Genomic DNA, 16386 nt, shown 5'->3' with positions numbered 1-16386 from the left:
TTACTTATTAATTCAACCCTACATGAAAAGCCATTTCAAAATTTATAACCCATAACCCTGTGAGAATCATCTTCACCAACTAGCATACAATGCTTATGTATAGTATTCTTTGTCTTTAGCCTTCTGGTTTCCAGTCAGAACACCCTTTTCCAAAGCTGCTTAGGTCAGCTCCTTTGTCTCACCACCAGCCTATTGCTTTCTGTAAATTTGCTGATGAGCTGTTGTTTCAGGGCTGCTCTGGCCAGGCTCCCGTGCCTGGCAGTGGCCACAACCACTGGTTGTTTGCTTGGTTATGGTGCTTTAAGGAGAAAAGCAAATGGTGAGAATAGTATTGGGCCCCCTCTCAAGATAAATCATGAAAAAGAAAGGAAAGTGTTCTTTCAGCAGTAACAAAGTTGCATAGAAGATTTTATCAGGCCTTGAAAATCCACGGAATGGATTTGGTCAGTCCACAGTAGAAAATAATTCTGTGATAAGCTGTGGAATAATGAAAACAGTTGATAACATTGGTAAGTGTACCCTGCCAGTTTTCGTGCTAATTACTTTATATACATTATCCCTTTTATTCCCGACATCAATGTTAGTAAGGTATAGCCATCTCACTTTTACAGATGAGGAAACAGGTTTGGGGAGATTCTGTAGTTTGTCCAAAATTGTTTGGCTAGTAAGTAAGAGTTCATATCTGAGCATTGGTATTATTGAAATCAGATGAGCTCTGAAGTAACAAACACCTTTGGAAACTAATACTACATTCTGCTTTCAAAGAGAGACCATTTAGGTAGTTTTTAAGAACATAGATTTTGGAGTTAAACAGCACTGGACCTACCCGTTATGAGTTGAGTGCTCAGTTTATTCATCTATAAAATGGAGAACAATGATAGTTCCTATCTCATAGGGCTATTGTGAAGATCCAATTATGCATGCCAAGTGGTTAATGTATATTTTCAATGGATGGTAGCTGTTAAAATAATATTGGTTTTAAAAATTGAGGTCTAGAATTCCCTGGCAGTCCAGTGATTAGGACTCTGTGCTTCTACTGCAGTGGCACAGGTTCCGATCCCTAGTCAGTGAACTAAGATCCCTCATGCTACGTGGCCAAAAACAAAAACACAACTTGAGGTGTTTCATAGTTTTCTGATTTAAGGGAAGGCAGTTTCAGTAAAATGGCCCACTCAGAAGCCATTGCTCTCTAGACCCAGGGAAAGAAAATACATGCAGTGATTCATTTCTGTTCAGTGACACAAGTGTCTATCCCATGTAAACATTGTCCTGTGCAAATCATGCCTTGAACATTAACTTAGAAACATTTAACTAGATCAGTATTTTGTGCTAGAATAAAAATCATCAGATTTATCTGCCTTCATTAAGTGGTAGAAAGCAGAAAAAGGCAGAAAAATGGCTTGTTGATCCCTTTGATGCTGTAAAAGGTGATGGTGACTCACATTTTGCTAATAGTGGGAAATGAGGTGAAATTAACATTCTTTTCTGTACCTTAGGGCCCTTTTGAAATGAAGAGATCTTACGATTGGTCCCAGTTCAACACTCTGTATCTCCGTGTCCGTGGAGATGGTCGACCTTGGATGGTGAATATCAGGGAGGACACAGATATAATCCAGAAGAAGGATCAGATGTACAGTTACTTCATGTTCACCCGTGGGGGGCCCTACTGGCAGGAGGTCAAGGTAACAACAGCACAAGTCTTTTCTTGTATGAAAATGAGGTCTTTTGGTCATGGTTACATTGTAGTTTTCTTATTAATTCCTCTTGGACTATGGGAAGGGAAAGAAGGAAGAGGACCTAAAGGCAAGATTTACATAATTTATTTTTTTCTTTCATTAATATAAATGTTTGCTTACTAATCAGTAAGTAGTTTTAAAAAATTATTTATTTTTGGTTGCACTGAGTCTTCGTTGCTGTGTGGGCTTTCCCTAGCTGCACTGAGCAAGGACTACTTTTCATTGTAGTGCATGGGCTTCTCACTGTGGTGGCTTCTCTTGTTGCGGAACATATGCCTTAGAGTATGCGGGTTCAGTACTTGTAGCTCTCGAGCTTAGTAGTTGTGACGCGTGGGCTTAGTTGTTCCACGGCATGTGGAATCTTCCCAGACCAGGGATCAAACCTGTGTCTCCTGTATTGGTAGATGATTCCTATCCACCATACCACCAGGGAAGTCCTCCAGTAAATACTTTTGGTAAGGGTGTGGCCAGGTCCATGCAGAGTCATAAGTGTATCTCCGCCCTGTGCACAGGTACTATAGGTGATTCTTTTTAAGTTCCTGCCATATCATCTCTTCCAGGCAACTGTACCTCGCTAGTGTCCCTAGTTGAGTAGAAAGGCTGCCTTAAGGGGAATAAATACTTCATACTTTATGTTATCAACATTTTTATTCTATTTATTTCATGGTACTGTAAGGCAGTCATATTTTGTAGGGAGAAGAAACTTTTAGAAGGTAAAAAATGTTAACGCGAAGGAAAATAAATGGAGATTCAGGGAATGAGGACAAAACCAAGTGTGCATTCCTTTCTTCTGTCTATGAAGGTTTTTAATCTATAAATCCAGAAGAAAGTCTCCATTTTACTCATACTTAAACCTAACAGCCATCCTGGATTCCTTTCACCGCAACCCACATCCAGTCTGTTAACGACTTCTTTCATGTCTCCTTCCAAAATACGTCTATTTCTAGCTATCTCTTCCACTCTCACCCTAGTTCAGGCCTTGGAATTACTGCAAGAGCTTCTTTTGTCCTCTTACCTCCTAAAGTCCACTGTGCACATAACAGCCAGAGTGATCTTTCTAAAGCATAGTTCAGATTACATCGCGTGCGTGCTTAAAACCCTCCAGCGATCTCTCCTTGTTAGAATACAGTCCAAACTCTTCACCATGACCGTGGGGCCTATAGTAGCAGACCCTGTCTTCATCTTCAGTCTCTCCTCCTCCTCCTGCCCTCTTCCATACGCCCCCTTTTGTGTGTGTCAGACTCAGATTTACTTCTGTTAGAGCCTTTGTGTTGCATGCTATATCCTGTGGGCATGCTCTTCATGTGCTTTCTCTTATCATTCACTTCTCAGCTCCAACGTCACCTCAGAGAGGCCTTTCCTGCCCTCTAGCTAGAGTTGCATCCTCTCACACAATAATAATATCCTGTTTTTTTCCCTTAGAGCTAACCATTAAGTACAATTATTGGTTCATTCAGTTGTCTGTTTATTGTCACGGTCTACTCTGCTCCTCTGGAACATAAATTCTGTAAATTCTGAGAGCAGGGACTTTGTATTGTTCACAGCTGTTTCCCTTGTACCTAGAGCAGTGCAGTGCCTAGCATATAATAGGCATTACTTACATATCTGAGCTTCCCACGTGGCTCAGTGGTAAAGAAGCCACCTGCCAATGCAGGAGACTCAGGAGACGGGTTTGATCCTTGATCAAGGATCCTTGATCCTTGATCCTTGAGTAGCGAGGATCCCCTGGAGGAGGAAATGGCAATCCACTCCAGTATTCCTGCCTGGGAAAACCCATGGACAGAGGAGCCTGGTGGGCTACAGTCCATGGGATCACAAAGAGTCGGAGGCTGACTGAGCAACTGAGTATGCACACACACAGATAGGTATCTATACACTAATATAGATATATAACCAAAAATTACTACATATGTAACACTTGTATGCAAGTAATGCATATAACAAATTATTAAATAAAACAAGTATTTCATTATAGAAAGTCTAGAAAATGCAGAAAAGGAAAATAATTTTGTGTTCCCATTACCCAGAAATAAAATACTATTTTTATTTTAGTATGTACCTTCAAACTTTTCTATTTACACTTTTTTTACTAAAATAATATTGTGCCAGTGCTATTTTATAACATATATTTTTCACTGAACTGAATTTTATGAACAATTTTCTGTTGAAATATATTTCTATATCAGTTTTAATATCTGCACAAATATAAATAGACACAATTTATTTAATCCATCCTCTATTGTTGTACATTTAGATTGTGTTCAGAGTTTTTCACTGTTACATCAAACTCTGAGGTAACATCCGGAGTTATTTATTAGATGTTTTCCTGGAAATAAAATACCTAGAAAAAAATGATACATACATTTTTAAGAGCTTTGATGCACATTGCCAAATTATTCTCTAGTATCATTACCATTTAATCATTAGCAATTACTTATTACTTTCTTTCCTGAAGTTACATGTTCTAATCTTTGGCTGGAAATAATAGTTGTTTGCAACACCTTTCTTTAAATTATTAAGGAAAGTATTGGGGAAGAGATTTTTAAAAATTAAATGTTATTAATTGCTGTTTACTTCTTCATAAATAATTCTCCCTTAGTAAATGGAAGTGAGATGTGCAAATATTTACACTGATTATAGAAAGAAAACAGGGGAAAGTGATGGAAAAGTTATGCACGCTAGTGTCATTTGTAGAGAGAAAACAATTGTTTATCCTTTTTTTTTTAAGCAAATCGTACAGATTTAATGCTCCTTCTTAGCTGCATTTTTTTTCAGGCTAAAAAATTCCCTTAGTGTGGACAGTGATCTTGTCAAATTATGTGACAGAAAGACAAAAGGCTGGGGGGGTGGGTGACACATGCTCCTTGAATACATTTTGAATAATGAGGCAGCTGAAGTGCCAAACCAGGATGCAAAATGAGAAACTGGGGTGGGGATGGGAGTGTCCCTTCCAGGTTTGTTTAACAGAAATGAAGGGAACAGGTGAAATGAGGATGTGACTGCACTTGAATTTGCTTTCTGAATTACATGGTCTTATGCAATGGTGATTTATTAAATGAACTTTGAATTGAGTTTGCTTCCCTCATAGCTCAGTTGGTAAAGAATCCACCTGCAATGCAGGAGACCCCAGTTTGATTCCTGGTCAGGAAGATCTGCTGGAGAAGGAATAGACTACCCACTCCAGTATTCTTGGGCTTCCCTTGTGGCTCAGCTGGTAAAGAAACCACCTGCAAGGTGGGAGACCTGGGTTCAATCCCTGGGTTGGGAAGATCCCCTGGAGAAGGGAAAAGCTATCCACTCCAGCATTCTGGCCTGGAGAATTCCATGGACTGTATAGTCCATGGGGTCACAAAAATTTGGACACGACTAAGCGACCTTCACTTTCACTTTATGTCAACAAGTGTTTTGGGTAATTAATAATCTGACATTTTGTTTTTTTAGTTCACTTTTTTTTAATTCAAAAATCAAAATAATATAGATATATGTACAAAGAATTCTCACTCCCATTCAGTTCCCTTCTACCCTTTCCTCCCACCCTCTATAGATAACTGTGTATATTAGTTTCTTGCATAGGTTTACAGTTTTTTTTAATAAGCAAATATATATGCACATATACTTCTTTTTTTTTTTTTACTAAAAATAGTAGTATGCTTTATGCACCTTCTGTACAGGTTTATATTTTTAAAATTTAGATCCTGTAAAGATTCCATATCACTACATGTAATTATTCTTTGTTATTTTGTTTGGTATTTTCTGTATGTGGGTATCCAATAGTTGATTGAAATAGTCCTTTATTGATAGACACTTGGGTTGTTCCCAGTTGCTACAGTAAATTTATTAGTTTTTTTGGAGGCATTTCAATAATTTCTTTTTAGGGAAACTCTCTGGCAGTGCAGTGGTTAGGACTTGGCTTTCACTACCAGGGCTCGGGTTCAGTCCCTGGTCAGAGAGCTAAGATCCCACAAGCTGCACGGCATGGCCAAAAAAAAAATTTTGCTTTTTATAACACAAATGATATTTACACTGTAGATTTTGTCTATATCTTCCTTTTTACTAATAATATATTGTGGACATCTTCCCACAGCATCAGGTGTAGATCTGTTAATACTGCATTTTTGAAATCATATAACTAAATAGTATTTAGTTATATGATTGCACCATAATTTATTCAACTATTCCTCTATGTTTCCTTTTTTTCTCATTGTTATTAGAAAAAGCTGCATCTTTATGTGTTTGTCAGAGTTTATCTGTAATACAGATTTCTAAAAGTGAAATTGGCAGGTCAAATTATAGCATTTCAAATTTTGTTAGGTACTGCTGTTAGTTTCCTATTGCTGTGTTAAAAATACCACAGACTTCGCAGCTTCAAACAACATATTAGCTCACGTTCTGTAAGCCACAGATTAGACAGCCTGTGGCCAGGTTCAGTGTTGAGGGCCTTCTAAGGCTGATATCACAAGGTGTCAGCTGGCCTGTATTCTTCTTGGAGGCTCTGGGGAAGAATCCACTTCCAAGCTCATTCTGATTGTTGGCCTGATTGAGTTCCTGTGGTTGTAATGATATCCTTGTCTCTTTACTGGTTGTCAGCCGGAAGCCACTCTCAGGTCCTGTAAGCAGCCCACACTCCTTGCCATTGAGCTCCTCTGTCTTCAAAGCCAGCAGTGGAGAATCTCCCTCACTTCCCCCTTTGAGTCCCTCTCATGCTTCTAACCTCCTTCACCAGGCATTTTTATGAGCTCAAGTGATTGCACACCTGCAGAGGATCATCTTCCCTATGTTAAGGTCAGCTGATTTGGGACCCGACTTCTGTGGCGTCCCTTCACAGCAGCGCTGAGATTGGTGTCTGAATACCTGGCAGAAGGTGTGTGCACCGAGAGGTGGAAATCTGGGGGTCATCTTGGAATCCTGCGCGCCACAACTGTCAGCTGTTCTCTAAGAGTTGGACTAATTTGCAGTCCTCCTAACAGTGTACAGATGTGCCTGTTTCTCCCATCTCCATTTTTCTGTTGGGTTGTTTGATCTTTTTCTTAGTTATCTGTAAAAGTTTTGTGTTTAGGATACTTTTTTTTTTTTTGCCATCAGAAAGTTGTAATTGTACTCTTTTATTTTTTCCTTTGGGACTTCTGGCTTGCAAAGGTTTACAGTTGTTTTCTTGCAATTCTTAGATTATTTCATTAAATTTTTTTCCATCTGTGATCCAAGCAACTAAGCCACTTGTTGTAACTTCACATTAGATAATTTTAGAATTAAATTTAAAGCATTATTATTTTATCATTGCAGTTCTATACAAATGCCTCAGTTGCTTACATTTCAGCGTTGAAGCCAATGGTTTTTTTCTTTCAGATTCCTTTCTCCAAATTTTTCTTCTCTAACCAAGGAAGAATCCGGGATGCCCAGTACCAGCTTCTGCTCGACAAGGTAACGTTTTCCTGTATTTTCACTCAGGACTGTATTGCATGTGTGCTCAGTTGCGTCTGATTCTTTGGGACCCCACGGTCTGTAGCCCACCAGGCTCCTCTGTCCATGGGATTTCCCAGGCAAGAATGCTGGAGTGGGTTGCCATTACCTTCTCCAGGGGGTCTTCCCAACGCAGTGTTGAAACCTGAGTCTCGTGTCGCCTGCGTTGGCAGGTGAGTTCCTTACCACTAGCGCCACCTGGGAAGACCATATATATTCAGTTCAGTTCAGTTGCTCGGTCGTGTCTGACTCTTTGCGACCCCATGAACTGCAGCATGCCAGGCTTCCCTGTCCATCACCAATTCCTGGAGCTTGCTCAACCTCATGTCCATCGAGTTGGCGATGCCATCCAACCATCTCTGTCGTCCATCCTCAGCTGTCCCCTTCTCCTACCTTCAATCTTTCTCAGCATCAGGGAAAGACCGTTTATTACCTTTAGTGAAATAGAACTGTGAGGATTAGTTCAGTTCATTTTTGAGGGCTGGAAAATGAAAGATGAAAATTCCTATTTAAGTATACTCCTGTTATACCTGGACAGATGCTGACTCAGAACTGTCCTGTGAACCAAACCCCTTGCTTGGAGGAATTTGTGTGGTCATCTTTTCAGCATGCCTACATTTTACTTTAGCTTTAAAATAGAGTTCAGGGGAGCTTCAAGGAACCTCCATTAGACATCCATTTTTACTTATTAGTCTTAAGTGGCACTGTTTTAAAGAGAGAAGTAGAATGTGGAAAGAAAAGCAGTCATGTGCTTCTTATAATTTGCTACAGCAGTTGAGTACTATGGTATACATGTTAAGGGCTGATAGTATGTACACGAAGCTATAGTAATTACAGAATTTTAAAACTCCAGGGATAACATCAGCATACAAGATTTTGATCAATTTCTCTGTTTTAAATTTAGATTTCATCTATTGGATTCACCCTGGCTGATAAAGTGGATGGTCCATTCTTCTTGGAAATAGATTTTATTGGAGTATTTACAGATCCGGCCCACACAGAAGAATTTGCCTATGAGAATTCTCCAGAGCTTAATCCAAGACTTTTTAAATAGTGTTCATGTGGTATTTCTGTATTGCTGAGAGTAGTAGAATCCACAGTGACACAAAAATATTTTTTTTAATGGCGTCCCAACAGTGGCTTGTATGTCTTCCCTAAGACATAGCTAAATGCTGCTGTTGAGAGGAACCAGGATTTAAGCAATACCTTAACTTAAAGAATGCAAGTACTGATGCAGAGTTACTATGTAAACAACTGTTTTGGATTAGAATGATTCCTGTTAGGAACAGTTCCTATACTAATAGATGGTTCCCAAAACAGGGAGGCTCTGAAATGACTGCTGATGGCCTTCTACCATTCTGTTCTGTATATGTTTCTTCTGTTTTCTAATCTAGCTATCAGAGGAGACTGCTGTAGAAGACATTAAGATAAAGATGGTATAGAATTCACTGGGAAAAAAATACCTGTTTTATTCTGCCAGGGCTGCTGTAACAAATCACCATAGACTAGGTGGCTTAAACGAAACACATGTGTATTTCTCCCAGTTTTCTGGAGGCGGAGAAGTCCAGTATCAAGGTACCTGCCTACCTGGTGTCTGTTGAGTGCTTCCTGGCTTGTAGACAGCTGCCTTCTTACTGTATCCTTACATGGAGAGAACAGGTTCTAGTCTTTTCTCTTCATATAATAGCATTAATCCTATCATGAGGGCTCCACCCATATGACCTGATTACCTCCCAAAGGCCTCCAAGTGCACCTCCAAGTACCAAGTCACATTGGGAATTAGGATTTTCGACATATGAATTGGGAGGGAATGGTGGCCACAAACATGCAGTCCCTAACATCTACATTGCTGGTGCTCCAAAGATGCATGATCTTTGGCTGCTTCCCCAGTCATTTTAAGTATTAGAGATTGCGTGTGCCAGAAACAAAACCCTGATTAAGTTTAAACTGATCAATTCTTGTCCTGTTAGAGGAGATAGGAAACTGTATGGTATAGCCAGAGTATCCTACAAGAGCCAAGTTTAAGATAAGAATACACAAGGCTGACAGCTTTTCCATCATGTTGGCCTAAAATATTTTCATGTAATTATTTGTCTTTATCAGCTTTATGGAGGTATAATTTACATAACAAAGTTCATCTGTTCTAAGTGTATAAATTCAATGATTTTTTGGGGGGGCCATACTATGCAGCTTGCAGGATCATAGTTCCCCAATCAGGGGTTGAAGCTGGGGCCACAGCAGTGAAAGCACGATGTCTTCACCATTGGACCTCCAGAATTGTACAGTCTTTATGCAGCTAATTTTAGGAAATTTCAGCTTCCCTGGTGGCTCAGGTGGTAAAGAATCTGCCTGCAACGTAGGAGACATGGGTTCGATCCCTGGGTCAGGAAGATCTCTTGGAGATGGAAATGGCAACCTGTTCCAGTATTCTTGCCTGGGAAATCCCATGGACAGAAGAGCCTGGCAGGCTATACTCCATGGGGTCTCAAGAGTCAGACACGACTTAGTGACTAAAACACCTAAACTCTTCATTCCCATCTCAGCCCCATAATCACTGATCTACTTTCTGTGTAAGTTTGTGTCTGGCTTTTCATTTCACATAATGTCTTTGATGTTCATCCACGTTGCATTGTTTATCAGTATTTCATTTTTTAGTGCTTTTTAAAATCCATCCATTGATAGTTGGATTTTTCTCTACTTTTTGGCTACTGTGAATAAAAGTGCTATAAATATCTGCACATTTTGGTGTTGACATATGTTTTCATTTCTTAGGAGAATTTCTGGGTCATCTGATAGGTGTATATTTAAATTTTTAACGAAACTACAAAGCTGTTTTCCAAAATAGTTGTATCATTTTCCCTTCACAGTAGCAGGGTAGTTGACAGACATTTCTTGATTGATCTGGTCTCTGCTTCTTGATAGCAAAATCTGAGTTTATTGAGCACCCAGGAGTATGCATATTCTGTGCCATGTTCTCTGGGCTCATATGTGTATAAAAATAAGTTTAATAGAATCTGACAGGTGCTGTGAAAATACAGAAGAAAGGCATAATCATTTCTTCTAGGAGTAGGAGGTCAAGAAAGGATGCACAAAGAGTACAAGTCAACTCTTGTTAGTCTTGGCTGGTCAAGTAAATTTTGGAAACCAATTACATTTACAAGGAATGAATCTTACCACCGTGAGAAAAAATTTTATTCATGAAAATCTCAAGCCGTACAAAACACAGACACTCCACTCAGGTGCAACAAATATGAATATGATACTAAGCAACTCTAGTCTTTTCCATAAATGGAGTAAGATATCAGTTTGACAGAGCACAATAATCCTTAAAGCCGCAATCCCCAACTTTCAATATGGTCCTGTGTATTTCTAAATAAGCCAAGCTAGAATGAGCTATAGTTTTAAGAATACAGAGATACGTAATTGACAATTACATGAAGTACACAAAAGCTTAAATGAAACATTTCACATAGGTAAAATACTGCTGTCTTATCAACCCAAATGGCTTACAGTTTCAGTAAGATTACTAGATTCTCTAGAGGATGAAGAGGTGGCCTTTCACAGCTTACCCTATCCATAACTTGTTATTGTTCAATTTCTACTAAAGTATGTGTTATAATTGGCTACCATAAATGCTTTTACCTAGAAGAGGACTGAAGTTCTGTTACTAGAGCCAGCAGAGGGCACTTGACTTTAAAAATCTAGGTCAAGAATCTATGATGGGTCTTTTGTAGAAAACTGAGCTAGTTGTATAGGGGCTTAGGTAAAAAGTATTTCAGAAGAGTTTGTGAGTTTTAAAGGTAATGTATTTTCAGGGATATAGCATGTGAAGAAGCCACAGGCACTACATATAGTATATGAATAAAGTTAAGAGCAGAAAAAGGTCTTTTGACTAAATAAGAGGACAGTATAAAAATATTTACAAAAAAGGGTTAAGAGGAAAGAAATATTTACAGGATATTAAATTATGAACGTTCAGCTATAATGAGGCCCCTTCGAACTCCCAGGACCTTTTCTTTCTTTTCCTTTCGCTCCCGCTCATGTTTCTTTCGTTGCTCCTCCCTACAAAAGGACAGGTTATATGTTAGGCTCTGGTGAAACTCCAAACAGACCACTTTAAGGCACCTGTGGTTAGCATAATGTCCAAACTTAAAGTGACATCCAGTGTAAAATATACTTTTACAGGACACTGCACTCTGACCAGTGGTCTGTGCAATGGAAACCATACCTATAAGTCACTTATGTTAAAAGGCTAGACATATTTTTTTTCCTTATGTTAAAGTAGCATTCTAAAACTAAGCATGAAATTAGAACCAGAAGACACCTTGGAGAGTGAATCTAACCCCTGTAGATTTTTTTAGTTTGTTTTTAAGTGAGAAACCTCTATCTGTGGAAGTCAGAATTCAAGCTTAAAATCACATTGTCTAACGGAAGTGCTAGCATTGGAACCAGGATCTACTGACTTAAGCCAACTGTGATTTTTGAGGGAAGGAATTAAGAGGGGAAAAAAAGGCTCAGAATCATGTTAATGATTTTAATAGCAAATAATAAGGTCTTGGTGGTAGCTGTCCAGTCAAATGATAGGTAAATCTGTGTCAGGAGGGTATCTCATAGGGAATCGACCAAACCAGGACCAGCTGCAGCCCAGGACAGACTCTGGCATTAACTTGGTTTTCATGCAGAAAGAAGCCTCTAAGGATCATACTGGGGTTTCCCCCTGTGCAGGGCCTTGAGGCCTAGTAAGCCTGGTTTCCCTGGGTGTGAGAATTTACATCTGTCTGCATACTTAGGTGCCCTGGGCACATGAGCGATATCTGGAGGGACATCCAGGTGCATTGTTTGGGTAGATAGGTCATGTAAGAGCAGTGCTCTGAATCCGGGTTTTCTGAATCACCCCTGCAGAGCTTCAAAACAATGCAGATGTGCGGGTGCCATCTCACACCTACTGAATAAGAACCCACTGTGATACCGCCTAGACACATGTACTTTAAGTGCTGTGTATGATTCCACTTCTACCTTCTTTTTAAACTCCACTATTTCTGTGACTCTATCCCAAAGACTCTGCTTTTATACAGACTTTTTCAAATTAAAAGAATTATAGAACTGAATAGTTATGTTCTTACCTGGTCTGGAGACGAGGTTGTTTATAAGTTTTCTTGTGGAAGCTAACTCTGTTGACATGCTCATGTAGAGAATTGTTCTCTTTAGACTGTCCCCATGGTTTCAGTTTTCCTAGTTTAGGATAGAGACAAACAGATTTAAGAAGATTCTTGTATTTATAATTTTAATTTTCTCTTATTTGTGGCTACCTGCTTGCTATCAACATTTATACTTTGTTTTTAGACATTTGCTAGTATAATTCTATTAATTTCAGTTTAATATTCCACAGTAGACATTACTTTCTTTTCCTCTAAAAACAAGTGTCTTCTACTTTAAAAAGATTTTTTTTTTGGCCACACTGCATGGCTTGTGGGATCCTAGGTTCCTCAACTAGGACTGAACTCAGGCCCACAGGGTAACCACTGGACCGCCAGGAATTCCCTCTTTGACTTTTTAATCCTTGGAAAGTGACACAAAAAATCTTAATACTAAAAAAAAAAAAAAAAACAACAAACAAACCCAAAAACCTCTTAATACTGAATCCAATTACAAAGCACATTAAAGAAGCCATAACAACTAGGTAGTTTAATCGCAAGATTGCATAGGTATGTTTAATATTAAAGTAGTATTTCATCTTTGCAGTTTATTATGATTGTTACCTATTGATGTGTATCTGGAACAGAGCAAGCAGGACTGTTTTGTTGGCTTTAGAATTGTGACCAAATTTCCAGATGTTTATGTATTACTTTACTGGCATGGTTTGACCTGTTTCTGAGTACTAGTGACTGTCATTTGCAGTGTTTCCCATTTTATAAAAAGGACTTTCACACTTGCTGCATCATTTGACCCTCTCAGTAACCACCGAAGTAGTACTTGTTTATTTTCCCTTTCATAAAGGAATTAAAGGAATTAAGTGACTTGTCTAGGATCTAAAATAACAAGCACAGGTGAAGCTCTAAACCAGGTTTCCTACCATCAGTAGAAGTTAGGGTGATCAGTCACTCCCATGACAAATACTTTTGGAGAACCCGGTGTGTTCAAGGGACTCTTCTAGGTGCTAGGGACAGAGCAGTGAACCAAGAAGTCAACAATTCTTGCTGTCTTCCAATGGGAGAGGCAGATAATTGTCAAGTAAGGTAACATCAGGCAGTGCTATGAAGAAATATAAGACTAAGTAAGGAATGGAACTATGAGCCGTGCAATGTAGGGCCACCCATATGGACGGGTCATGTTGGAGAGTTCTGACAAAACCTGGTCCACTGGAGAAGGGAATGGCAAACCACTTCAGTATTCCTGCCTTGAAAACCCCATGAACAGTATGAAAAGGCAAAAAGATAGAACATTGAAAGATGAACCCCCCAGGTAGGTAGGTGCCCAGTAGGCTACTGGAGAAGAGTGGAGAAATAACTCCAGAAAGAATGAAGAGACGGAGCCAAAGTGAAAACACCACCCAGTTGTGGATGTGACTGGTGATGGAAGTAAAGTCCAATGCTGTGAAGAGCAATATTGCATAGGAACCTGGAATGTTAGGTCCCTGAATCAAGGTAAATTAGAAGTGGTCAAACAGGAGATGGCAAGAGTGAACATCAACATTTTAGGATTCAGTGAACTAAAATGGATGGAAATGGGTGAATTTAATTCAGATGACCATTATATCTACTACTGTGGGCAAAATGCCTTAGAAGAAATGGAGTAGCCCTCATACTCAACAAATGAGTCTGAAATGCAGTACTTAGTGCAATCTCAAAAATGACAGAATGATCTCTGTTCGTTTCTAAGGCAAGCCATTCAATATCACAGTAATCCAAGTCTATGCCCCAACCAGTTATGCTGAAGAAGCTGAAATTGAAGGGTTCTATGAAGACCTACATGACTTTCCAGAACTAACACCGAAAAAGATGTCCTTTTCATCACAGGGGACTAGAATGCAAAAGTAGGAAGTCAAGAGATACCTTGAGTAACAGAGAAATTTGGCCTTGGAGCACAAAATAAGGCAGGGAAAAGGTTGACAGAGTTTTGCCAAGAGAATACTCTGGTCATAGCAAACACCCTCTTCCAACAACACAAGAGAAGACTCTACACTTGGACATCACCAGATGGTCAGTACTGAAATTCGACTGATTATATTCTTTGCAAAAGAGGGAGAAGCTCTATACAGTCAGCAAAAAAACAAGACCGGGAGCTGACTGTTGCTCTGATCATGAACTCCTTATTGCCAAATTCAGACTGAAATTGAAGAAAGTAGGGAAAACCACTAGACCATTCAGGTATGACCTAAATCAAATCCCTTATGATACAATGGACGTGACAAATAGATTCAAGAGATTATTTCTAAGAGAGTGCCTGAAGAACTATGGACGGAGGTTTGTGACATTGTACAGAAAGCAGTGATCAGGACCATCCCTAAGAAAAAGAAATGCAAAAGGCAAAATGGCTGTCTGAGGAGGCCTTACAAATAGCTGAGAAAAGAAGAGACGGAAAAGCAAAGGAGAAGAGGAAAGATATACCCATTTGAATGCAGAGTTCCAAAGAATAGCAAGGAGAGATAAGACAGCCTTCCTCATTGATCAATACAAAGAAATAGAGGAAAACAATAGAAGGGGAAAGACTAGAGATCTCTTCAAGAAAATGAGAGATACCAAGGGAACATTTCATGCAAAGATGGGCATAATAAAGGACAGAAATGGTATGGACCTAACAGAAGCAGAAGATATTAAGAAGAGGTGGCAAGAATACATAGAAGAACTATACAAAAAAGATCTTCATGACCCAGATAACCATGATGGTGTGATCACTCGCCTAGAACCAGACATCCTGGAATGTGAAGTCAAGTGGGCCTTACAAAGCATCATTATAAACAAAGCTAGTGGAGGTGATGGAATTCCAGTTGAGCTATTTCAAATCCTAAAAGATGCTGCTGTGAAAGTGCTGCACTCAATATGCCAGCTAATTTGGAAAACTCAGCAGTGGCCACAGGACTGGAAAGGGTCAGTTTTCATTCCAATCCCAAAGAAAGGCAATGCCAAAGAATGCTCAAACTACTGCACAACTGCACTCATCTCACACGCTAGTAAAGTAATGCTCAAAATTCTCCAAGCCAGGCTTCAACAGTACGTAAACCATGAACTTCCAGATGTTCAAGGTGGATTTAGAAAAGGCAGAGGAACCAGAGATCAAATTACCAACACCCAATGGAGAATTCCAGAAAACCATCTACTTTTGCCTTATTGATTACACCTTTGACTGTGTAGATCACAACAAACTGGAAAATTCTCCAAGAGATGGGAATACTAGACCACCTTACCTGCTTCCCGAGAAATCAGTATGCAGGTCAATAAGCAATAGTTAGAACTGGACATGGAACAACAGAGTGGTTCCAAATTGGGAAAGGAGTATGTCAAGGCTGTATATTGTCACCCTGATTATTTAACTTATATGCAGAGTACATCATGTGAAATGCAGGGCTGGATGAACCACAAGCTGGAATTAAGATTACTGGGAGAAATATCAATAACCTCAGACATGCAGATGACACCACCCTTATGGCAGAGGGCGAAGAGAAACTAAAAAGTCTCTTGATGAAAGTGAAAGAGGAGAGTGAAGAAGCTGGCTTAAAACTCAACATTCAAAAAACTAAGATCATAGCATCCGGCCCCATCACTTCATGGCAAATAGATGAGGAAACAATGGGAACAGTGACACACTTTATTTTCTTGGGCTCCAAAATAACTGCAGATGGTGACTGCAGCCATGAAATTAAAAGACGCTTGCTCCTTGGAAGAAAAGCTATGACCTACTTAGACAGCATATTAAAAACTTTTGAACTGTGGTGTTGGAAAAGACTCTTGAGAGTCCTTTGGACTGCAAGGAGATCAAACCAGTCCACCCTAAAGGAAATCAGTCCTGAATATTCATTGGAAGGACTGAAGCTGAAGCTGAAGCTCCAATACTCTGGCCACCTGATGCAAAGAACTGACTCACTGGAAAAGACCCTGATGCTGGGAAAGATTGAAGGCAGGAAGAGAAGTGGATGACAGGGGATGAGATGGTTCGATGGCATCACCGACTCAGTGGACATGAGTTTGAGCAAGCT

General features: G+C 39.5%; 2 protein-coding genes across 5 annotated transcripts in view; one reads left to right on the top strand and one right to left on the bottom strand.

Moving 5' to 3' along the window:
- NDUFAF1 (NADH:ubiquinone oxidoreductase complex assembly factor 1) overlaps window positions 1–16386 on the top strand; it is a 35768-nt gene that overhangs the window by 7898 nt on the left and 11484 nt on the right. For 2 of the 3 annotated variants that reach the window (XR_009739099.1, XM_061430820.1), the window contains exons 4-5: window positions 1497–1682; window positions 7080–7154. Coding sequence is in view for 2 of the 3 variants with exons in the window: in XM_061430820.1 (XP_061286804.1) it covers window positions 1497–1682; window positions 7080–7154 (261 nt within the window). In the remaining variant the exon portion in view is untranslated. Of the gene's footprint in view, window positions 1–1496; window positions 1683–7079; window positions 7155–8097; window positions 9926–16386 lie in introns of those variants that run through there. The other variant, XM_061430819.1, reaches the window with a different exon arrangement.
- NUSAP1 (nucleolar and spindle associated protein 1) overlaps window positions 10358–16386 on the bottom strand; it is a 30339-nt gene continuing 24310 nt past the window's right edge. For both annotated transcript variants that reach the window (XM_061430817.1, XM_061430818.1), the window contains exons 10-11: window positions 12317–12425; window positions 10358–11255 (exon numbers count right to left, since the gene is read on the bottom strand). In XM_061430817.1, coding sequence (XP_061286801.1) covers window positions 11159–11255; window positions 12317–12425 — 206 coding nt within the window. In that variant the 3' untranslated portion in view covers window positions 10358–11158. The remainder of the gene's footprint in view (window positions 11256–12316; window positions 12426–16386) is intronic.

The sequence above is a fragment of the Bos javanicus genome, chromosome 10 (genome assembly GCF_032452875.1).
Source record: "Bos javanicus breed banteng chromosome 10, ARS-OSU_banteng_1.0, whole genome shotgun sequence".
Classification (NCBI taxonomy): Eukaryota; Metazoa; Chordata; class Mammalia; order Artiodactyla; family Bovidae; genus Bos; species Bos javanicus.
This window is presented reverse-complemented; position numbering and strand designations above follow the sequence as displayed.